The 25,052-nt window shown below is 49.5% G+C and overlaps 2 protein-coding genes and 1 long non-coding RNA gene across 8 annotated transcripts in view; 2 read left to right on the top strand and 1 right to left on the bottom strand.

The window, feature by feature from the left end:
* ece1 (endothelin converting enzyme 1) overlaps positions 1 to 3,652 on the top strand; it is a 15,360-nt gene extending 11,708 nt beyond the window's left edge. The window contains exons 13-18 of the mRNA XM_035631666.2: positions 52 to 155; positions 1,074 to 1,184; positions 1,650 to 1,717; positions 1,824 to 2,014; positions 2,394 to 2,489; positions 2,950 to 3,652. Coding sequence (XP_035487559.2) covers positions 52 to 155; positions 1,074 to 1,184; positions 1,650 to 1,717; positions 1,824 to 2,014; positions 2,394 to 2,489; positions 2,950 to 3,126 — 747 coding nt within the window. The 3' untranslated portion in view covers positions 3,127 to 3,652. The remainder of the gene's footprint in view (positions 1 to 51; positions 156 to 1,073; positions 1,185 to 1,649; positions 1,718 to 1,823; positions 2,015 to 2,393; positions 2,490 to 2,949) is intronic.
* Positions 3,474 to 11,961, bottom strand: LOC118309491. Its single transcript, XR_004793492.2, has 2 exons — positions 11,740 to 11,961; positions 3,474 to 4,157 (listed from the first exon to the last, which is right to left on the bottom strand). It is a non-coding gene; the product is annotated as an uncharacterized LOC118309491 (long non-coding RNA).
* Positions 4,151 to 25,052, top strand: part of eif4g3a (eukaryotic translation initiation factor 4 gamma, 3a) — a 37,302-nt gene continuing 16,400 nt past the window's right edge. For 2 of the 6 annotated variants that reach the window (XM_035631663.2, XM_035631660.2), the window contains exons 1-11: positions 4,151 to 5,376; positions 15,811 to 15,969; positions 17,247 to 17,339; positions 17,685 to 17,717; positions 19,020 to 19,040; positions 20,852 to 21,031; positions 21,835 to 21,946; positions 22,033 to 22,193; positions 22,427 to 22,561; positions 23,724 to 23,907; positions 24,347 to 25,036. In XM_035631663.2, the coding sequence (XP_035487556.2) occupies positions 5,158 to 5,376; positions 15,811 to 15,969; positions 17,247 to 17,339; positions 17,685 to 17,717; positions 19,020 to 19,040; positions 20,852 to 21,031; positions 21,835 to 21,946; positions 22,033 to 22,193; positions 22,427 to 22,561; positions 23,724 to 23,907; positions 24,347 to 25,036 (1,987 nt within the window). In that variant the 5' untranslated portion in view covers positions 4,151 to 5,157. The remainder of the gene's footprint in view (positions 5,377 to 15,810; positions 15,970 to 17,246; positions 17,340 to 17,684; positions 17,718 to 19,019; positions 19,041 to 20,851; positions 21,032 to 21,834; positions 21,947 to 22,032; positions 22,194 to 22,426; positions 22,562 to 23,723; positions 23,908 to 24,346; positions 25,037 to 25,052) is intronic. The other 4 variants (XM_035631661.2, XM_035631665.2, XM_047332647.1 and 1 more) reach the window with 4 other exon arrangements.

Genomic DNA, 25,052 nt, shown 5'->3' with positions numbered 1-25,052 from the left:
GTGTTTGTCCTAATCATATTCCAGACTGAACACTGAACCTTTCTCCTTTAGTTCGAGGTGGTGTCCGAATTCTACTTCCAGAACGTCATGCAGTACTACAACTTCTCAGCCAGAGTGACGGCCGACCAGCTGAGGAAAACTCCCAACAGAAACCAGTAAGTTACGTTCCCATTAAACCGACTCAATTCACAAAGGTTCCCTGGCAACCAACTGACACCATCCTTGTCTCTGATGAGGATCGGGGGGGAGGAGGAGGATCAGGGGGGAAGAGGAGGAGGAGGAGGAGGATCAGGGAGGAGGAGGAGGAAGAGGACAAAGAGGATCGGGGGGAGGAGGAGGAGGATCAGGGAGGAGGAGGAAGAGGATCGGGGGGGAGGAGGTGGATCAGGGGGGAAGAGGAGGAGGATCAGGGGGGAGGAGGAGGAGGAGGATCAGGGAGGAGGAGGAAGAGGATCGGGGGGAGGAGGAGGAGGAGGAGGATCGGGGAGGAGGAGGAAGAGGATCAGGGAGGAGGAGGAGGAGGATCAGGGAGGATCAGGGAGGAGGAGGAGGATCAGGGAGGAGGAGGAAGAGGATCGGGGGGGGATCAGGGGGGAAGAGGAGAAGGGAGGAGGAGGAGGAGGATCGGGGGGGAGTAAAGACTGGGGGAGGGGATGAGGACCGGGGGGGGGGGAATGGGGGGAGGAGGATGAGGATCGGCAGGAGAGGGAAGAGGATGATGACCAGGGGGGGAGGACCAGGGGGAGGTGGAGGCTGAACAGGGGGGAGGAGGAGGATCAAGGGGGAGTAAAGACTGGGGGAGGGGATGAGGACCAGGGGGGAAGAGGAAGAGGATTGGGGGGAGGAGGATGAGGATCAGCGGGAGGAGGAAGAGGATGATGACCAGGGGGGAGGGGATGAGGACCAGGGGGGAGGAGGATGAGGATCGGCGGGAGGAGGAAGAGGATGATGACCGGGGGGAGGAGGAAGAGGATGGGGGGGGCGACCAGGACCTCTGATCTGTGGTCCTCCTGCCACATGAGACCAGACAGAATCCAGATCCTCAGGGTGTTGTAACCGTCGTCTGCCTGCAGGTGGAGCATGACGCCGCCGACTGTCAATGCTTATTACAACCCGACCAAGAACGAGATGGTTCTGCCGGCTGGAATCCTCCAGGCTCCGTTCTACAGTCGATCGTGGCCCAAGTATGTTTCAACCTTATTAAAGAGATGAAGTGTGATGAAACTTGTCATACAACATATCTCACAGTTGAACTCACCATTCCTTCTGTTTGCTCCTCATCTGATTGGGGAGAAAATCCATAAATTCAAAATTCCTGGATTTTGTTTCTATCCCTCTGCTGGTCAGTTAACGAAACAAAGAAGTCTGTGCTAAACACTTTAACTGTGAGAGCTTCTCACTGGACTTGTCTAATGCAAACTGTCTTCAGAAGCTGAATGTGTTATAGTTTTCACACAAAACAAAATCCATCAGTTACATGTAAAAATGACACGTGTGTTAGGATTCATGACCACGTTGTAGTGGGAGGTTTCAATGTCCACTGTTTCCAGGCAGGCTTGAAAAGACAGAGTCTGTGAAGTCTGGACGGCAGCTTTGTATTAAATATAAGACTATTATAATAAGTTTTCATATCTAAAACATTTCTCCAGAGCTCTGAACTTTGGTGGAATCGGTGTCGTCATGGGACACGAGCTGACGCATGCGTTTGATGACCAGGGTCGGTCGATAACTTTCTTTTTAAACTATTTACATTTCAGAAGATGACAGTTTTTAACACTGGTGTTTAATGAAACAAGTTACATTTCACTGTGTGATTCAAACAGGGAGGGAATATGACAAGGATGGAAACCTGCGTCCCTGGTGGAAGAACTCGTCGGTTGAGGCCTTCAAGAAGCAGACACAGTGCATGGTGGAGCAGTACGGAAACTACAGCATCAACCAGGAGCCTCTGAACGGACGACACACGCTGGGAGAGAACATCGCCGACAACGGTGGACTCAAAGCCGCCTACAAGGTCAGTGAGTGGAAATCACCTTGATGAGTTCCGTGTGTCCGTCTGTCACTGATGCAGGTGCATGAGAGAAATCTGATTATCATGGAAAGTTTATGGCTTTACCCCTTTGTTACCTAGGCAACGTTGTCAGATGACATTTTTACCAGGTCATGAATCTTTCACACTGATCACAGATGAATGGTTTGAGGCAGTTGTGGGTCGTCTTGTGAAGGTTGTGTTGACAGTGAGGTGTCATGTGACCTCGGCCTCTGGTTACTTCTTCACACACATTCTGTCCATGTCACAGGTTGTGAAGCAGATGAGTGAACGTGTCCCACATTTAATGTCATGTGAATTGTAGGAATAACATTGTGTAACATGATCATTTGTTTCTTGGAAGGCGTATGTGAACTGGATCAAGAAGAACGGCGAGGAGGCCACGCTGCCGGCCCTGGGGATGACCAACCATCAGCTGTTCTTTGTTGGATTTGCACAGGTTTGTATCAGACGCAGTTTCTTCTTCTTTTTCTTCTCTTGACTTAATTGTGCTGTCGACCTCCGTTTTCACCACATCACTTCAGCTTCTGTCCACAGTCAGACATGTTTTAGGACTTTAAAATATTTTCCTTGCTATAATAACCTGATGTGAAAAAGAGTTTTCAGTGTTTAACTGCTGGACACAAAATGTCTGTGTTCGTAAAGTGGATGTTTGTATAAGTTGCACACTGGACTGTGATTAGCTGACAAATGTTTACTCTGGATTAAAAAAAAATAAGTGTCACCGTGCACAGTCAAGGAACAAGAAAAAAAACCATATTTTTGACAGAATGAAAATAAATCAGTGTATCATGGACAGAAAGTTTTCCAATGAAAAAAATCAGGCCAGTCTCTCATCTCTCTATGATGCTCAATAGAAACACAAACATATTGTCTGATTATTCTTCATTACCTCTAAGGTGTGGTGCGCCGTCAGGACGCCAGAGAGCTCACACGAAGGCGTGATCACAGATCCACACAGTCCATCAAGATTCAGAGTCATCGGCACCATCTCCAACTCACAGGAGTTCTCAGAGCACTTTGGCTGCAAATCTGATGCTCCCATGAACCCACAACACAAGTGTGAGCTGTGGTGATGTTTATCATCGAGGAGTGAAATGGACATTGTTGGGATATTTAGCGAGACACTGGCAACGTCTCTCTGGACGGAGAACGAGAGAACCACTGACGCACTGTCGTCCGCTCTGGATGAAGGATTTCAACCTTCAATGCTTTTCCACGAGGACTCTGAATGTGATGTGGATACGTCTGTGCCCGTAGAACACTGGAAACCCACTCACAGGGAACCACTGTCAAGCTGCTTCACTGTGTTTCCATCTGCAACACTTCAAGCTCATTGTATTTTATTAATGGCCATGATTTTTTCTTTTTATGACAGTGAAGACTTTTTAACTTGGTGGAAGATGAAACTGGTTCACATGTGTACAGTTTTAAAGCAGTTTATTAAGAACAGGTATAAATATGAATATTGAATCATTGAAGTGTTCCAGACACATTTTGCTGTCAAATGTTGTCAAATCTTAAAGAGATGTTGGCAAAGCCATGAATGTTTTAATGAGCGAGACTTTATTTTGTATAATAAAAGGGCCCATATTGTCAAAATTGAGATTTCCTGGCTTTTTTCATAATAAATAAGGTCTCGGGTCTGTAAGTATAGATAACGTTTCAAAACGGTCAATAAACAGACAAATACACAGTTTACATTCAGGAGTGTGTCTTCAGCCTCCAGCGCTCTCCAACATTCTGTTACTGATCAACAACATAATTGACCAGGATTTATAAAGATATTAATACAAGACACCAGAACTAACTCTGAATTATTTTACCTTTGCAAAATTCATTGGTAACCGGTGTCGGGCACGCCCCGCGACGTGGAGCTGCTGCTGGGGCAGAGACACCGGTGTTCTTGTCCAGTCCGCGGTGATGTCAAGATGTCAGCAGTCACAGTCACACCGGGTACCGATGACTTGTTGGGTCGTCGGGTTCAGGGAGATAGTTCCTCCAGGGCAGAAGATCCTCGCGACAGGACAACACGGTCAGAGCCGGTGAACAAAGGAGCTGGTTGGCCTGGATGTGTGTCACTCAGAAAAACAGACAGGCCCAGCTCCTTAAAAAGATACAAAACCATATTGAAATAAAACAAATATCTTCTTAAGGATCAAAACGTTAAATAAAAACACCAGACAGGTGAATATGGGACCTTTAAAAAAATCTTGGTCTCGTGTTTGTTTGTTTGTTTGTTTACAGACACGTGTTGATCAGATTCACATCATTACAGATTATTTATTTATTTATTAACCAACTACAGAAACGTCCAATCGCAGAATGCTGCAGAGCCGCTGAACGGCCGGTAGATGGCGCAACGTGCACACGAGTCGGTTACAGTTCGCTGCTGGTGCAGAGAACAAGGCGCGGATTAGTGAATATGATCTTTATGAATCATATTCACTAATCAACGAAAACAATGACAGTGAAACATCAAATGAATAATTTGATATTTCACAGTCATTATTACGCCTCAATGTGATTTTTTTTTTATCAATCACATGTTTTATATTCCGACTCTTATCATGTGAAACAAGTTGTCGACTTGTCTTTTAAATGACACAAATCGATTGTGAACGTGAACCAACTCTGGGCGTTTGTTTGATTCGTCTTGATTTCGTGTCGGTTGATTCGCCGAGCGATTCCGTAACTGGCCGACAAGTGTCGAATCACCCGTCCTGCCCGGACTGACGGTGGATCGGCCGCAGCGCCATGTTGGCGAAGTGTCTGCTCTGAGGAAGAGACGATGGAAACCAGCCTGGTGCAGAAGAAGAGGTAGAGGAGCCATCGCACAACACTTCCTTCACTAAGAAGCGACCCGGGCCGGATCCGGAGCTTCCGGACGGTCGAGGAGGCTCAACCATGAACAGCTGATCCGGACGGAGACTTTCCATGAAACAAGACGTTCGTGTTGCTACTCGAGCTCCGCTGTCCCGCAGCCGCCGCTCCGCCCGGGGTCCGGGGCCTGGTCCGGGGCCTGGTCCGGGGCCTGCTCCGACGCGCGCGCTAGGCGTCGTTCTTCACGGTTTCTTCGCGTTCGATTGATTTCTTCATCTTTTACAATGAGTTTGCCGCCGAAAGTGGTTCCGAAGCAAGCGGCGGTGGCAGCGAGCGGCCCCGGGGGCGGCCCCTCTCCGGCGAGCCAGCTGCGGGCCACCCTGACCTCCGTGTCCCTGCCGCCCGGAGCCCCCTCCGCCCCGCCCGGCTCCGGGCCGCAGTTCCCGCTGACGCTGGGCTACATGACGATGGCGTGTGATGTGAAACACTTCGCTTCCCCTCATGTGAGTAAACTCTTCTTCTGTTGTGAGCGTCGAGCAGCTGGAGGGACGATCCCTCGGTGCTAGCATTAGCTCCTGAAGCTAACGGACCGGCGCAGGTTCTGGTGTCGCGACTCTTCTCGCGTGTGATCGAACATCAGTGTCACGTGACTGTGGTGGTGTTTATTAATAATCATACACGAGGAAACAATATGTTTCATCAGAAAGATCCGTCACCGGGGAGTCACAGGCTGCACCGGCTTTGTTCACCGCTGCCGGCTAAAGGTTCATGAGCCTGTGGACCGGACTCACACCCGACTCACACCGGACTCACACCGACTGACACCCGACTCACACCGGACTGACACCGGACTCACAGCGGACTGACACAGACTGACACAGACTGACTACGGACTCACACCGGACTCACACCGACTGACACCCGACTCACACCGGACTCACACCGACTGACACCCGACTCACACCGGACTGACACCGGACTCACAGCGGACTGACACAGACTGACACAGACTGACTACGGACTCACACCCGACTCACACCGGACTGACACCGGACTGACACAGACTGACTACGGACTCACACCGGACTGACACCGGACTCACACCGGACTGACACAGACTGACTACGGACTCACACCGGACTGACAACGGACTCACACCGGACTCACACCGACTGACACCCGACTCACACCGGACTGACACCGGACTCACAGCGGACTGACACAGACTGACACAGACTGACTACGGACTCACACCGGACTCACACCGACTGACACCCGACTCACACCGGACTCACACCGACTGACACCCGACTCACACCGGACTGACACCGGACTCACAGCGGACTGACACAGACTGACACAGACTGACTACGGACTCACACCCGACTCACACCGGACTGACACCGGACTGACACAGACTGACTACGGACTCACACCGGACTGACACCGGACTCACACCGGACTGACACAGACTGACTACGGACTCACACCGGACTGACAACGGACTCACACCGGACTGACAGAGACTGACACAGACTGACTACGGACTCACACCGGACTGACAGAGACTGACAGAGACTGACACAGACTGACTACGGACTCACACCGGACTCACAGCGGACTGACACAGACTGACACAGACTGACTACGGACTCACACCCGACTCACACCGGACTGACACCGGACTGACACAGACTGACTACGGACTCACACCGGACTGACACCGGACTCACACCGGACTGACACAGACTGACTACGGACTCACACCGGACTGACAGAGACTGACACAGACTGACTACGGACTCACACCGACTGACACAGACTGACACCGGACTCACAGCGGACTGACACAGACTGACTACGGACTCACACCCGACTCTCACCGGACTGACACCGGACTCACACCGGACTGACACAGACTGACTACGGACTCACACCGGACTGACAGAGACTGACACAGACTGACTACGGACTCACACCGCCTGACACAGACTGACACCGGACTCACACCGCCTGACACAGACTGACACCGGACTCGCACCGACTGACACAGACTCACACCGGACTGACACCGGACTGACACCGGACTCACACCGACTGACACAGACTCACTACGGACTGACACCGGACTCACACCGATTGACACAGACTCACACCGGACACACACACACACACCCACACCCACACCGGACTGACACCCGACTCACACCGTCTGACACCGGACTCACACCGACTGACTACGGACCCACACCGGACTGACAGAGACTGACACAGACTGACTACGGACTCACACCGACTGACACAGACTGACTACGGACTGACACAGACTGACTACGGACTGACACCGGACTCACACCGGACTGACACAGACTGACTACGGACTCACACCGACTGACACAGACTGACACCGGACTCACACCAGACTGACTACGGACTCACACAGACTGACTACGGACTGACACAGACTGACTACGGACTCACACCGGACACACACACACACCGGACTGACACCGGACACACAAACACACTTGACTCACACCGGACTGACACCAGACCCCCACCGGACTCACACCGGACACACACACCGGACTCACACTGACACCGGACTCACACCGGACTCACACTGGACACACTGACACCGGACTCACACCGGACTGACACCGGACACACTCACACCGGACACACACCGGACTGACACCGGACACACTGACACCGGACACACTGACACCGGACTCACTGACACCGGACTCACACTGGACACACTGACACCGGACTCACACCGGACACACTGACACCGGACACACTGACACCGGACTCACTGACACCGGACTCACACCGGACACACTTAAGACTCACACCGGACACACTTAAGACTCACTTCATCTCACTACGGACACACACCGGACTGACACACACACATACTCACACCGGACTCACACCGGACACACACACAGACTCACACCGGACTGACACCGGACAGACACCGGAGACACACACACAGACTCACACCGGACTGACACCAGACACACACTCACAGACTCACACCGGACAGACACTGGACACACAGACTCACACCGGAATGACACCGGACACACACACAGACTCACACCGGACTGACACACACACAGACTCACACCGGACACACACACAGACTCACACCGGACACACACCGGACAGACACGGGAGACACACACACAGACTCACTAAGGACTGACACCGGACAGACACCGGAGACACACACACAGACTCACACCGGACTGACACCAGACACACACTCACAGACTCACACCGGACAGACACTGGACACACACAGACTCACACCGGACACACACACAGACTCACACCGGACTGACACACACACAGACTCACACTGGACACACACACAGACTCACACCGGACACACACTGGACTGACACACACAGACTCACAACGGACACACACTGGACTGACACACACACAGACTCACACCGGACACACACTGGACTGACACACACAGACTCACACCGGAATGACACCGGACTGACACCGGACTGACACACACAGACTCACACCGGACACACACACAGACTCACACTGGACAGACACACACACAGACTCACACACAGACTCACACCGGACTTATTCCCGAGTCATGTTGTCACTGCCACAGAACCCCCTCCCCTGTGAGTTCCCCCAGAGGTAGCAGACAACCACAGACACCCTTCTGCCTGGACCACAGACATCTGTCTCCCCGTCTTCCAGGACCACAGACACCTGTCTCCCCGTCTCCCACGACCACAGACACCCTTCTCCCAGGACCACAGACATCCGTCTCCCCGTCTCCCACGACCACACACACCCGCTTCCACGACCACAGAAACCTGTCTCCCAGGACAACAGACGCGCCTCCCACGACCACAGAAACCTGTCTCCCAGGACCACAGACACCCGTCTCCCACGACCAAACGACCACAGACACCCGCTCCCACGACCACAGAAACCCGTCTCCCAGGACAACAGACGCGTCTCCCACGACCACAGAAACCTGTCTCCCAGGACCACAGACACCCGTCTCCCACGACCAAACGACCACAGACACCCGCTCCCACGACCACAGAAACCCGTCTCCCAGGACCACAGACACCCGTCTCCCAGGACCACAGACATCCGTCTCCCCGTCTCCCAGGACCACAGACACCCGCTCCCACGACCACAGAAACCCGTCTCCCAGGACCACAGACACCCGTCTCCCAGGACCACAGACACCCGTCTCCCACGACCACACGACCACAGACACCCGCTCCCACGACCACAGACACCCTTCTCCCACGACCACAGACACCCGCTCCCACGACCACAGAAACCCGTCTCCCACGACCACAGAAACCCGTCTCCCTGTCTCCCTGACATCTGACAGGGGCAGTATGTAGCTGGTTATGGCAGGGGGTATGAAGCCCCTCTCTTACAGTGTGCTGAGGTATTTAGTTTGACTTGTGTGAGATAGATGAGTCTTTGTTGTGCCATGACCTCTGACACATTTGATGAACGAACTTTCAGCTCTGATCTAAAGTAGAACTCCACCTTCTCTGCTTACTTAACAAATGTCTTTATGATGTCAAATATTTCAACTATGTGTTCGCCTCAGCTTCAGTTTGACACAATCTAGATCATATCATGAAGACTATTAATGAATTCCATCCATCTCTGTTTGGTGAATATGAAATGATGTATTCACACCTGTGACAGTAACACCTCTGTCAGTTCAGTCCAGCACAGTGAACCTCAATCAATCATTCTTTTATGAAATTTAATCATATCTGTTGACTCTGACATTGTGTTCTTTCAGTTATGTGGTAATTTGGGGATTCTGTACTTTGCAATTATATCATAATGTGGAATGTCTTTCAGCATAACAAAGTATGATTTATTCTTGCGTTACATAATCACCTGATCAGTCTGTGTGGAGTTAACAGTACGAATAAATTGTACCAACATCCAATGATTGAATTTATATGAAAGGTAAAATTGTCCTCGTCACAATGCCAGTGACCTCAGCACTTGACTGGCTACAGGAACAGACACGTCTGATAGAGGTCAGAGGTCAGCAGCGTTCCTTCGTCTGGGCTTCTGCTCAATGGGAATTCCCATTTGGAGGATGTTGGCGTGGTGATGTAGTCCTAAGATGCTCAGCGTTTCAGAGAATGGTGAGGCGTGTTTGTTTCTGTTCCTGTTGCCAGGGAAACACCAAGCGCATGTATCTGCTGCTGCACTTGCCAGACAATGGTAGTGCTGCTTAACATTCAGAGCGAGAGGCCAAGGTGGCGCTTCCCACCATCTGCCAACAAAGACCCAGGTCACCCAGGCGCCTTGAGCCCTCCCTCGTTTCCTTCCATCCCCCATTGCCCATGTTGTCCCACTGCCGGCCCAGCTGAGAGAAGCCTGCTCCTCTCTGGGCGCCCGTGACTTTCTGTCCCATAACTTCCTTCTTTGTCCTCAGGACTTGTGTTTCTGTTTGGACAAAAGAATGAAGGCATTTGCCAGTGAAGAAATCAAATGTAACCTTTGAGCCAGGAACAGTTATGAGGTGCAGCTCTGTCATGTATGTACCAGCTGGAGGTCACACAGCACAGGAGTTGTGTATTTCCGGTGTGTGCAGCCTGCATGAGAAGACATTCTCACTGTGGGATGTTATAAATAAACTGCTGAGTGGTCATGAGCCAGCATGGAGGACTGTTGAAGAAGACACACTAAATGACATTTACACATCTTGAATATGGTGCATTCACAACTCTTTACTCGAGCGAGTATCTGAGTTTGGTCGCTGGAACATTTCCGCTTATTCGTGGGAATAATGCGAATATTTGCCTGTTCTTCCTTCTATCTCCAACAAACCTCCTCTGAATACACACACACACACACACACACACACACACACACACACACACACACACACACACACACACACACACACACACACACACACACACACACACACACACACACACACCACGACCTGTTTACCTGATGGTGAAACCACACCAAGCGGTTGTGCTACCTGAGGCTAAAGCTACAACTTCCTCGTTCACTTTCTCCTACTCCACCGGTACAAATAGCAACTCGTGTTAATAGTGATTCTCCATTTTTGATACGAAGACGGGTCGTTCGACGACAGGATGTCTGATGACAGGACGTCCGACGTCAGTGGCGGTGGGAGGATCTCAATGCTAAATGGCTATCGTGTCAAGACGTCACAGGAATATCTACTTTATTGTTTTAATCTCGACTTGCTTCTTGGTGCTATTCTCATGGCGAGTGACGCGGAATTTGTGTCTCGTCATGTCTTTGTATTGACTTTGTATTTAATCTACTCACACGAATATTTTGCGTCACTTCCGGTGTGAACGCTCATCAGTCATTGGCTAACTCCTCACTGACTGACTTAGGGGTCTTGTTCCTCCTTCTCACCTGTGACGACACCGAGCCTCTCATTACTCCTAATGTCCTGTGAGTGGCGATGAAGCAGATAATACTTCCTTCTGGGCTTCAGCTTTTTGAATCTCGGCCCTCTCTCTCTAAAGGACCCCCCTCCCACGCTCCCTCTTGTGTTGTCGGTGCTGGCAGGGGGCCGCGGGAGATGATGGACCCCGCGGGCGAGAGCGGAGTAAAGGAAGAGGACTTAGGGAAAGTGAGGCCTGATTATGATGAAAGGAAGAAACTGCTCCAGCAGGAACCACAGGCCTCCTGATATCTGTCACATTCCTAACATCTGATCTATGTGAGTCATTATCAATTGGTTCATAAAGCCCCAGAGTGTCACAGGTTCTTTCTTTGTCTTTTTATTATCAAACCATAAAGATAATTAATATTGAAAGTCTGGAAGTTTGTACCTTTGCTCTGCCTGTGTTAGGCGTGACCAGTTGTCTAGTCTTCTGCACCGTCTCCCCCCTTGCCCGAAGTAGACCAAAATCCATTTCATGTTTTCCCTCTGACTCCTGCAGACGGGTGAAGGTACATGGTGTACTCTCCGATGGGGCAGTTTGGGCGGGGTGGTTGGGGGATCTAGCTGTGCTCTTTGAGTTCGAGGGAAGCCCTCTGGATCTGAATCAGAGCTGGAGAATCAAACATGTTCTGCAGAGTTAAGTCAGTTTGTCCTGAACGTTTCTTACATACAAGACCACATTAAGATTCAACAGAGCTCATATATCAATGTGTAAAATATGGTTGGAATCTTACCTGTCGAGCCACCAGACGCTTCTTGAGAGTTTTGGTTAACGAATCCCACGTGTTCAGCCATCACCGGACGATCGTATCTAGTGTAGGGATTGACCGATACAGATTTTTAGGGCCGATGCCGATACAGATTTTTTTTTCCATCAGCCTTAGCTGATCACCGATACGGACTGCCGAATTTCTTGAGCCGATATTTGGAGCTGATACTACTTTTGCTCCCTCAATTTAATAGTTAAATATAATTAAATTCAGCGGGTTGTCTCCTCTGATCTGAGGTCTTAGTCAAAGTGGGGTTATGGCCAAGGCCGTGGCTCGCCTCCCTGGGTAGAGGGAGACGAGGCTCACATCGCTCTGGAGCATCTCGGGAGTTCCCACCGCACCGGGACTCGTCCACTCGCGAACAGGATCCCCTCCGCAAAGCCTGCGGCAGCCGCGCCCGACTCTGTGCGGGGCCCGACGGGGGGCGCTGCCAGTCCCAGCCTGCAGAAGCAGAGAGGGGGAATGCGGGGATGAGAAGGAGGGTACGGGGGGAGACGAGCCAGCCGACGAGCAGAGAGAGCGCGAGGACGAGGAGGATGCGTAAAACAGCAACCACGAGCCTCGCGCCCGTCCGGCGGCGGCGGCCCCCGAGATTAAAAAGTAAATTTCCACGAGGCAAAGGGTTTGGAGAAAGACACAAACCCACCGCGCGCTCCGTCCACCGCGACCCACGACTAAGCCGGCCGGAGCCAGCGGCAGAGCGGGGTGGGAGACATTGAATCCCCCTCCCGCTCTCCGGAGGAGAAGGGAGAGTTGGGTACCCGGCGGGTGTGCAGCACAGCAGCCTAGGGCAGAGGCACCACGACGGCGCTGGGTACATGGTTCCAGAGAGAGCGACCGGATCTGCCCTCCCAAAAAAAACTATCGGCGAATGTAGCAGCCGCGCATCGGCCGATGCCGATACACGTAAAAAACGCAAACATTGGCCGATACTATCGGCCGGCCGATAAATCGGTCGAACACTAATCTAGTGTGTTGGAATCAAATCCATGAAAAAGATGAAGTGGATTGATAGCCTTGTGTAGATTAAGTATTTCACGAAGGTACAAATGTCTAGGGATGAGTAGCGGTAGTCTGCAGCACCGATAACGTCGGAGCTTATCGATACAGTCTTTCATAATTTGGAGATGTTTGACTCAATGATATTAATAAAATAAAATTATAGCCATTAAAAAAACATTCTGATAAATGTGTGGGCATGTTCATTAACGTATTTAGTTTGACTGTCTCTGACTCGTGCCACAGACTCTATAACCTTTATTAAAGATTTATTGCAGTGTTTGGTATCTTGCAAGATAACTGGCAACAGAACTACTCACTCTTCCTTTAATGACTTTTCATACTTCATCATTTGAACATTGTGAATGATAGAACAACTCTTTGTTGTAAAAAGTTCGAGCAGATGGGTGTATTTTATCAGAAGGAGACTTGAGGTCTGAGCTTCCATTCACCGACTCTTCCTCTGTCAGATTTCTGTCTCAGTTTTTATTGGAACCTGCTCGGAGCATCAACAGGCGATGAAGAGAGAATCTGGTCTTCTCCTCTGATGAGACAGTCAGGAAGTATGTCTACCTGCAGGGCAGTGATTCGTTCAGCTGATTAGTGATGATCCATCTTTTTTCATCATGTCAATCAATGTTTAACTCTGGGATGAGAAGAATATTGATTCATGTTTTCACTTGACAACATAAATAAATTCAGTTGTTGTTCTGTTTCGATCCTGACATTGTCGTGGCCTGTGTGTTTGTTCCCTGATGGTCATTTTATTTCTGTAATGTCTGGATTTAAATGATTGGACATCAGAGAGGGAGTTCATTTATCTGGTGTAACACAACTGTCCTGGACCACGCAGGTTTTATGAGATGTTCCAGCTGTGAAGGTTCATGTTTGGTGTAGAGGCTGCAACAATGACGACACCGTGGAAAGAAACCGTGGAACCAAACTTGTTTTCTGTGCAGTGGATCCTTGTTTTGCACACTTTCGTTTTCCCCCCTTCCCTCATGCACAGCCTCTATACAGCCGCTGGCCTCCCCTCCCCCACCATCACTGTGGATGTCCTCAGAATCAGTCAGTTGCCTGAAGCAGAGCAGGCTCCTCCCCTGGCAACAGCAGCTAGATTAGTTGCTTTATCCCAGGTCATCTGAGGGAAGTGGGCCATGCAGAGCAGCTTGGTCCTACAGGCACAGAGCATGTCAATATTATATAGATATATATGTATCTGTGTGAAGGAGCTTTTAAAGCTCTAAAGGTCCAGCTCTGTTCTGTCAGAGGGAGAACACGTTCCGTCAGAGGGAGAACAGTTCCGTCAGAGGGAGAACACTTCCGTCGGAGGGAGAACATGTCCCACCGTCAGAGGTAGAACATGTCCCACCGTCAGAGATAGAACAGTTCCGTCAGAGATAGAACTTGTCCCACCGTCAGAGGTAGAACAGTTCCGTCAGAGGTAGAACATGTCCCACCGTCAGAGGTAGAACAGTTCCGTCAGAGGTAGAACATGTCCCACCGTCAGAGGTAGAACATGTCCCACCGTCAGAGATAGAACAGTTCCTACAGAGGTAGAACATGTCCCACCGTCAGAGGTAGAACATGTCCCACCGTCAGAGGTAGAACATGTCCCACTGTCAGAGGTAGAACATGTCCCACCGTCAGAGATAGAACAGTTCCGTCAGAGGGAGAACATTTCCCACCGTCAGAGGGAGAACATGTCCCACCGTCAGAGTGAGAACAGTTCCTACAGAGGTAGAACATGTCCCACCGTCAGAGGTAGAACATGTCCCACCGTCAGAGGTAGAACATGTCCCACCGTCAGAGATAGAACAGTTCCGTCAGAGGGAGAACATTTCCCACCGTCAGAGATAGAACATGTCCCACCGTCAGAGTGAGAACAGTTCCTACAGAGGTAGAACATGTCCCACCGTCAGAGGTAGAACATGTCCCACCGTCAGAGGGAGAACATGTCCCACCGTCAGAGGTAGAACATGTCCCACTGTCAGAGGGAGAACATCTCCGTCAGAGGTAGAACATCTCCGTCAGAGGGAGAACATCTCTGTCGGAGGGAGAACATGTCCCACCGTCAGAGGGAGAACAGTTCCGTCGGAGGGAGAACAGTTCCGTCAGAGGGAGAACATGTCCCTCCGTCAGAGGGAGAACATGTTCTATCAGAGAACAGCCCTGGAGAGGAAAGGTGCCTCCTGTCTTTCTTTCTGCAGTGTCCTGCCTCATTCCCCAGTGTCGGCCTGCAGTGGTGCCGGCCCACAGCAGCCGCAGTAGCCACACTGCAGACTGAGGCTACGTCCAGGTTTTACTTTTTAAATCACCTTTGCTCGGTTGTACGTCGGCAGTCCACTGCTCCAGATTTTTCAAGCTCCTCAAATGGAGTCATTTGAACGTCCTGATTGGTCACGTGACTCAGCCTCATCTACTCGTGGTATACTCGTGGTACAATTCAACTGATGTGACCTCTGTACATTTGAATGTTGCTGGCTGCGTGTTGGTCTGAGGGCGTGGGGAGGGAAGCTTTAAGAAATGATAGATGCCCACATTCGCTTCCTGATTGGTTCTCCTCAGTCAGGACTCGACTTCCAGCATTTAATGGAAAGTGTTGCATTTACTCTCAGTAACATTTGTCCCCTGTGGGACGAGTGACCTGTGGATTCCATCAGTCTGACATTTTGTTTCTTGTGATACAGGTACCCAGGCATGTTGGCCCCCCTTACACTGCTCATGACATCACAAAGGGACACCCTAATTTGGCGGGCACCCCGCCCGGCCACGCCCACTCCCCGGCGCTCTCTCAGGTATCAGCTTCCCCATATCGCTACCCTAAGGGCTGGGAGACCGGTGGAGGGGTGAGTGTCCGTCGCCATCTTCTCTGCATGTTCATCTTTGAGTCAGTTCATTATTGTCGTCACGTCAGGACCAAATGTCACAGAATGATCTTGTCTGAATAACTCAGAGATATAGTAAGAATTTGAACACTTATATGAACTTTTTATATTTATGCTCTAATTTTAAAATAATGATTTGAAATCTTTTCAGTCGTTGATATTAGTTTATATTAATTCTGCTGATATCATCCACCTCTAACCTTTATCATCTGTCGGTTATGTTCCTGTTTGTCATGTTCTGTTTCAATATTTCTAAACAATAATCTGTGTGTACATGTTTTAAGGGAGGGTTAAAATTATATTGTGTGTGTGTGTGTGTGTGTGTGTGTGTGTGTGTGTGTGTGTGTGTGTGTGTGTGTGTGTGTGTGTGTGTGTGTGTGTGTGTGTGTGTGTGTGTGTGTGTGTGTGTGTGTGTGTGTGTGTGTGTGTGTGTGTGTGTGTGCGCGCATCTGTTTCACATGGATTTGGCGACACTTCTCTCAAGATCTGTCACAGTCATGATGTCACAGTCCTGATGTCACAGTCAGGTGTCGACATGCATCTTGTCTTTTTGTGAATTCCTTTGCAACATTGCTCTGATGCCTTCATCATGGTGACACAGACTGTGTCACCATGTTGTCATCAGAATCTAACACACATATTGTAGTAATGAGTGAGGACATGTCTCCACATGTTGATGCTTGTCTGGTGCGATGCCATCACATTAGGACAATAAGCTCTGTGATTCATTCATTCATTAAGATCTGAGATGGTCGGAGGAAGCTACGTGTGAAGACTTCCTTCTCTGCCTGTAACCACAGTGGTTTCCAATGTGATGGAGGTGGGATTGGGCAATAACACAATTCATCTGGTAACGGAAGAGAAATAAACATCGTCAGACAGACACATAACCATGTGACACTGCTGCTGACGACCGTCTACAAGCATGTTGACTCCGTGACTCAGCTTCTTTGGAAGTTTGTGACGTCTAGATGTTCCTCGTTACGGCCTGATGACCCAGTGAGGGCTAGTGAGGGTGAGCCAATGACCCATTGCCTCACCCTCACTAGTCTTCTATAAATGTTCTGGTCAGTCGGCACAAACTGAAATGATCACAAACATTTTCCTCCTGTATTCCCACACTCACTCAGGAAAAGTCCCTGAGTCCAAATGTGGGTGAATGTCTGAAACGACCAGTGACTGACTGCTGCTCAGCTCCTGGTCAGTCTGTAACAACCCTCTCCGTTTCTGTTTGACAGCCTCCATACAACCCTGGACAAAATGCTGGCTCCGCCCCTCTCGTGTATTCTCCCCAGACGCAGCCAATGAATGCACAGCCACAGAGTCGCCCGGTGAGAAACACTTTGTGGATTTTGTTGTTCTTATGGAGAGTTTGTCTTGTATTGACGCATACAGGAAGTCTTTTTTCAACCTTTGTGGTTGCTATGGCTACATTTGTAGGACACTAGACATTATTATGAAGTCCTTTGACAAGTTGGACTGTTCAACATCTGCTGCTTCAAATCAAGTGAAATGTTCAATATACCGCTGTTACACACACACACACACACACACACACACACTGACTGAGGTGTGTGCTGCGTCGTGAGCCTCCATCACTCATCTTCTTTCTGTCTCTTGTCTTACTTCTCTCGTGCTTTGCCTTCACTGCCTCCTCCTCCTTCTGGACCCTCCAGTTTGCTACGGGCCCTCGACCAACCCACCACCAGGTAATTGACCCCTCTGTCTGTGGCCCCTCCCCCTCTCTCGTCACCTTCCTCACCTGCTCGTTGGGGTGTGTATCGTGGTGACAGTTAGAGAAGTTTTAATTATCCTGAGGTTTTTCTGAACAAGCCACATGCTCAGAGCAGTTTCCTGAGATCAGTCTGACTCACCAGATGTAGACTGTGAGTTGGACTGATGTGTAGTTCACACCCTGGTCACATCCTCACCTTCTGTGTGTAACAGACTGTCAATGGTATGGGGTCAAAGTGTGTCTACACATACACACACACAAGTGCATGCCCTGTCACAAACTGGCGCTGGGATCTCTTGTGCCGCCACGGAAGTGGAGTCAGAAAGCAGATGTAGCTGAACAGTGACCTTTTATTCACACAGAGAAAACAGCCATTGTCCCTGAAACACACACGATGCTCAGAAACGTCTTCAAACAAGCATCATCATTATTTCTTCCCCCACTTATCAGTGTAACTGACTCGTGTGTTTGTGTGTGTGTGTGTGTGTGTGTGTGTGTGTGTGTGTGTGTGTGTGTGTGTGTGTGTGTGTGTGTGTGTGTGTGTGTGTGTGTGTGTGTGTGTGTGTGTGTGTGTGTGTGTGTGTGTGTGTGTGTGTGTGTGTGTGTGTGTGTGTGTGTGTGTGTGTGCGTGCGCGCGCGCTGAGTGATTCCAAACCTGCCGTCTTGACTGTAACTCTGAATGAGGATGATGGTGTGTAGATGTGTAGTGTGTTATTTCTCTGCTATACACTCAAAACAAAAGGTTTTCATTCAATTTCCTTTTTATAAATATTGTGCAAGACGACCAGGGCGGTGAGGGTCTGTAGAACACTGGGTCTGCAGCCCCTCAGGCTCAGGCTGCAGTAAAGTGTGAGGAGGGATTTGTGTTCATGTTCTACTCTGGTGACGCTTCAACCTGCAGGGTTAGGGGGGTTAGGGTTAGGGGTAACCCCTACATCCGGATTTATTTTGGACTAATCAGATTTAACAAAGACAGTTTCCTGCCTTTATCATCTGTCGGTTATGTTCCTGTTTGTCATGTTCTGTTTCAATATTTCTAAACAATAATCTGTGTGTACATGTTTTAAGGGAGGGTTAAAATTATATGGTGTGTGTGTGTGTGTGTGTGTGTGTGTGTGTGTGTGTGTGTGTGTGTGTGTGTGTGTGTGTGTGTGTGTGTGTGTGTGTGTGTGTGTGTGTGTGTGTGTGTGTGTGTGTGTGTGTGTGTGTGTTCTTTTTGTACTGAGCTTCAGTCCCATTGTCTTTTCTCTCCTGCTGCTGTCTGTCACTACTGAAGGGAGGATTCAGGCCCATCCAGGTAACATTTACCCTTGTAACAGTCTCAGACCTGCATGACGTGATGAGGATCCTCCTGACCTCTAACCTTTTACCCGCCCTCCCCCGTCATCGTTATGTCTATATGTCCTGTAGGACTTTCCATTTTTAGAAACTTTTCTCCGTTTCATTATTCATCCTTGATGAGCACAATTCGATGAACAGCATGTGTGAGTGTTGTCTTCAGTTCCTTTTTGTGTCCAAGTGTAAGACATATATAATGTTTCTGTCTTCAGTGTTTGAGAGCACACAGATTGTTTCTGTGTTTTTTTAAAGGATTAGAAAACCGATTCCTTCTTGTGATACTGGGCTGTCTGAGGGTAGCTGGTCATTTCCCAGACTGGGGGGAGGGGGTCTTTCCTCTGGTCAAAGATTCCTGCTTTAGATTTCACGAGCTGTTCATTAAACACAAAGCTCGTCCATTAAACTGAATAAGCTGATTGAGACATGATCCACAGACGTCAATAGTTTAGTTTGTACGTCGTCAGTGTTTACCGATGACTGATGAACAAAAGAATGTATCTGCAGACAATCAGCTGTTTCTTACAGCTACTCTAATCGTCTGATGAGCACCTATTTCATTAATGCTTAAAGGACCAAAGTGACCAGGTTCACTGCTTTCTCCATGACATTCATAATACTGCAGTGACACTATTATATCCCAGTTTCAGAGGTTTAGTTAAGTCATTCTTGGAGATTATGGCTTTTTATGGAAACAAAGTATTAAAGGGGTCATATTATGCTCCAGGCACCTCTTCAGCCTGCCTCCACGTATATTTGGTCATCTGGGGATCTGCCAGCCCACGGAGAATGAAAAGAAAACAATGAGTCGTTGATTCGTGGTTTGGGTTGATCGGGCAGACGGTCTGTAGACGAGCCGTTCACAGCCCGGGCGTCAAGTGACGTAAGTTGACTCCAGCTACTGGGGCGACCACGCCCCCAACCTGAGCAGCACCTCCCCCATTGAAGTGCGGAAAAACAGATCGCGGCTCCCGGCTTGCGGTCGCGGCTCCCGGCTTGCGGTCGCGGCTCCCGGCTTGCGGTCGCGGCTCCCGGCTGCCGGCGTTCGGTCGCGGCTGCCGGCGGTCGCGGCTCCCGGCGGTCGGTCGCGGCTTGCGGCTGCCGGCGGTCGGTCACGGCGGCTCCCGGCTGCCGGCGGTCAGTCGCGGCTCCCGGCTTGCGGCGTTCGGTCGCGGCTGCCGGCGGGCGGTCGCGGCTGCCGGCTTGCGGCTGCCGGCTCACGGCGGAGCTAGACTCGCGGCCGGGATGTCGTTAACGTTCTATCGCCCAGCCCCTTGTGCTCTGTGTGTAATTATGGAGAACGTGTTCTGTGCCTCCCGGGTCTCTACGTTGTGTATGTGCCTTGTTACGTGCGACTGTTGTCATGGCAGCAGACGCGGGGAGGAGCGAGGCGGAGCTTTGCGGAACACGAAGGGAGGGGGGCGAGGAGTGAGCAGGAAAGTACTGGAATCGACCATAGTCTCACAGAGCTGTTTATACAGAAAGAGGAGGGGCTGTATGGCTTGATCCTTGAGGTGTTTTGACATGGAATGGCAAAGACATGTAGTTCACACACCTGAAAACCAATGCAACTTGTGTAAAAGAGGGCATAATATGGGCCCTTTAATGTGTGCCTGAAATCACCAGAGTGTTTGAATGTGATGGATGTTCTGCAGCAGTGCAGCGGTCCAGAGAAGTTTCTGGTGCTGGTTGTTGTTTTTCTCACTGGTGCCTCACTGGCGTGACTGTTGGTGTGTTCGATGACTAAATGACTAAATGTCTTGTGACCTTCAGTTTTTCCAGAGGACTCAGATGCAGACTGCCAGACCCAACATCCCAACAAACACACCGTCCATCCGACCCGGCTCGCAGACCCCCACCGCAGCTGTCTACCCTACCAACCAGCCAATCATGATGACCATGGCTCCCATGCCCTTCCCTTCGCCACAGGCTGCACAGTACTACATCCCACAGGTGTGGAACCCTTCTGTCGACCTATTATTGATCACATGCTTAACAAATATGTCCACTTCCTTTTGTTTTCACGTCCTCTCAAATGCCTGGAGGAGTTTCCACATGTTCACACACAACAGACTTCTGTTCTTTTGGAAACACTACACACTTTGACACGTTCTCTGAGTGAAAGAGGTTTCACCTTCTTGTCTATTAGCTCGCTCGCTTACTGTGAAACATTGTCTCCGACAGAATGTGGTCTGACTTTCACATTAGAACAATACAACAGTATTTCTGCTGCTGCAGAAGATGAAAAACAGACCTGTTATTATCTGAGGTGTTGACATATGTATTATCAGAGTAGTAGCAGAAGATGTTTGAGCAGACTGACACAAGGTGCTCGTCTCTGTCATGGAGGCAACATTCATAGAATCACTTTCAGTTCTGTCTACAAAGAACCAGAATGTTTGTGTTTTGCTGCTTTATTTTGATCTTTTAATCTGAGAAGTTGTGAGCTTCTCCCCTGCTGAGGGTTATGGATATCACGTTATTCTTGTCAAGGTGATAGTTGAGTTCAGATTGATGAGGGACAACTGAATTTAAATGATTTTATCAGTGACAAAATGCTCTTCACTTGCACAGAAAGTCAGAATGTTACTTACATGTTAACTGTTTTTTTTGGGGGGGGGGGGACTGTAAAAGTTCAGGAATTTTTCTGATTAAAAATGTTATGGAAACAGTTTTCATTTTTCCACATGATATTGTACAGTATCAGTGTCTGTCTTGTCTTGGCTGATGATGTGTTGTAAACTCTTCTCGTACAGTATCGCCACAGTTCGCCCTACGTGGGGCCTCCGCAGCAGTATTCTGTTCAGCCCCCCGGGTCTGGTACCTTCTATCCTGGTCCAGGACCAGGGGAATACCCCGCCCCATATCGTGAGTCCTTCATCCAGCACATTCAAACGTAAATACTACCCATCAGCCACTGTCAGTGCTTAACTCGATGTCTCTTCTTCATTCAGATCCCCTCAGGTACCACCCGCCTGTCTCACCTTCTGTCCCTGCTGCCGTGCCCACAGCTGGACCACCTTACTACCCAGGACAGACTGTGTACCCCCCCTCACCCCCCATCATAGTGCCTACACCACAGCAACCTCCACCAGCCAAGAGGGAGAAGAAAGCAGTAAGTATCTGAGAAGTTCAGATCACACTTTAATAAAACTTTTCATTTAACCTGCATGATTATCTAATGACAGACAGACAGACACAGACGGACAGACACAGAGACAGACAGGCAGACAGATGGATGGATGTTTTAGAAACTTGAAGATACATATTCATATTTCATGACTCGGCCTCAGTGTGATGGAGGCTCAGAGACCTTGGTGCTTTATGGGTGTGGTCTTTGTGTCATTGTCGTCCCAGATCCGTATCCGAGACCCCAACCAGGGCGGCCGCGACATCACGGAGGAGATCATGGCAGGGGGTTCAGGGAGCAGGAATTCAACGCCTCCTGTCGGGCCTCCCTCCTCTACCCCCACCCCACCACAGGTAAAACCCCACACTCACCTGAGACAAGACACGTGGGGGGTTTTCAGACCCTGGGGAGGGAGCTTGGCTGCTTTTCCTTTTCAGAACAGCTGTTTTAATTTTCCATCTTCTTCCTTCCTGTCATGTTTCTATCCCTCTCGTTCACAGTAGATTGAATATGTAGTGTCTTCTCCTTCTACAGAATCCTACCGATCAATTCTGTCTCTTCTAACCACAGAGTCATCACACAAACATGTACCGGTTCCTAAACGTGTCAAACAGTACACAAAATTAATGCAAATAAAAACTGATTTTTTAAAATTACAAATTGAAATTTAATATATGATCTGTTAACAGTTTAAAGTATATTTAACTGAAATATACAACTATAAATAAGTGCAAAACCCTAATGAGTTTACATAATAAATATATAATAAACAACAATAATTTAATCAAATTTTTCAGTTCTTAATACAGTAAAAACTCCTTACACCTCACGCCCACTTCGGCTGATGACTTGTTTTCATGGCATCACGCAGACAGTCGACCACGGAGCATCAGTCTCCACATTCACCTGGACGAGGGAGAGACTGTCAGCACGCTTTAACTAATGAAATGAACGAGACGACTTGTGGATTCTGAAGAGGGACGTTGTGACTTCCTTCTCCTCGTGTCCTTCTGTGGATGTTAACTGTCTTTCCTCTCTTCTCTTTCTTCTTGTGAACTTCTGTAGATGTTAACTGTCTTTCCTCTCTTCTCTTTCTTCTTGTGAACTTCTGTAGATGTTAACTGTCTTTCCTCTCTTCTCTTTCTTCTTGTGTCCTTCTGTAAATGTTAACTGTCTTTCATCTGTTCTTCTTCTTGTGTCCTTCTGTGGATGTTAACTGTCTTTCCCCTCTTCTCTTTCTTCTTGTGTCCCATTTGATTTCATCTCGTTTGTCCTTCACTCGGCTTTGTTCCGAGCTGTCCCCTTCTCTCGTCATTCTTCCTACTTCAAACTGTCTCGTCCTACCCACAACCCATCGGACTCCTTATTTCTGCTTAATTCTGCATTTGGGCTTGCCTGTTTATTTGTTTGTATGTGCGCTGCCTTCATCTCTGCGCTCGTCTTTCTGGTTTTCTGTGTTGCTAGTTTTTATGGCCGCACCCTCATTATCCTCACATTTTCTACCTCAAATCGCAGCAGCAGCAGCTGAGCATCAGCCAGACTCCAGAGCCGCAGCCTCAGCCTCCTCAGCCACAGCAGGCCCATCCCAGAAGCTTAATCCCTGGAACCCCGCAGCCCCAACTGCCCCCGCAGCCCCAGCAGCCCCCGCAGCCCCAGCAGCCGTTACCAACAGGGGCTTCAGACACCAAACCAGGGCCAGGTCATTCTTTTTAAACTACATCCACAGCTTCTAACAACAAGTGCTGCCACTCTCTATCATCTAACCGTGACTGTTTTTCAATCACAGTTCAATGTTAAGATTCTTTAATGCTGCGTCAGTACCTGATGATGTCATGTTGTGATTAACCCCTAATCAGCACTTCTCAGGAAACACTTCTATCTTCACACGTGTGTGTAAACTTCAGCAGTTTTAAACTTCTTCTGGTTTATTGACCCTTTTCAAGACATTTGAAAGTTTTTAACTTTTTTCTCTCGTTTTTAAATCAGATTTAATGTTAAATAACTGTACAGTCCTAACCACAAACAACGAGTTTATATGCTCCAGAAGCATTGATCTAACTTGTTATCTATTTAAAGAACTGTACAGTATTTGTTGCTGTTTGATTTCTGAAGACGTGTATTAATCTGTCCTCTTCCAGATGATGCGCCAAAACTTGAGCCAGTCGTCCAGAATTCTTCTTCACCTGAAGCCCTTGTAGAGAGACTGGAAGCCAACACACCTGTAACTGAGCCCACTTGTGAACCGGAGCTCCCCCTTCCCGCCTCACTCTCCGCCCCCGTCAATCTCCCACTTACAGCGGCCAACATAAGTGAACGTTCCTCAGCCAGGGACTCCATGGCTTCTGCCTCTCCTCACTCGTCCACGGTCGGAGAGCAGAAACCACCTCAGACTTCCGACACAGACGAGCCTCTTTCAGACGGCCCAAGAACCTTGGCTGCCTCGTCTGTCCCAGCCCCCGAGGCTCTGAACGGCCTGACAGAGTTTGGGCCTGAGCTGGACTCTGCAGCACCTGAGCCCCAGGCCTCCAGTCCTTCTCACAGAGAGGCCTCCTTTGAAACTTCTGACGTGAGGCCAGAGGTTCACGTCGCTGCTGCACTCGTCCCTGTGGCACCTGTGGCTGTGGTGCCAATCACCCTGACCTCAAGCTCCACCCCAGCTTTGCCAGTTATGCTCCCCCCAGGCCTTCCGCCTCTGGTGCAGGCCACAACAGAGGCCGACGAGCCGAGCAAATCCTATGACGCTGAAGACCTTGTACCCAGAGTCATGACACATGGTGGAACATCAGAGTCTCAGCATCAAGCCCTAATCAGGAACAGTCCCACTACAGGTATGATGTCTGTTGC

This window comes from Scophthalmus maximus, chromosome 6 (genome assembly GCF_022379125.1).
Source record: "Scophthalmus maximus strain ysfricsl-2021 chromosome 6, ASM2237912v1, whole genome shotgun sequence".
Lineage (NCBI taxonomy): Eukaryota > Metazoa > Chordata > Actinopteri > Pleuronectiformes > Scophthalmidae > Scophthalmus > Scophthalmus maximus.
Note: the sequence above shows the minus strand (reverse complement) of the source record. Positions and strands in the feature narration are given on the sequence as shown.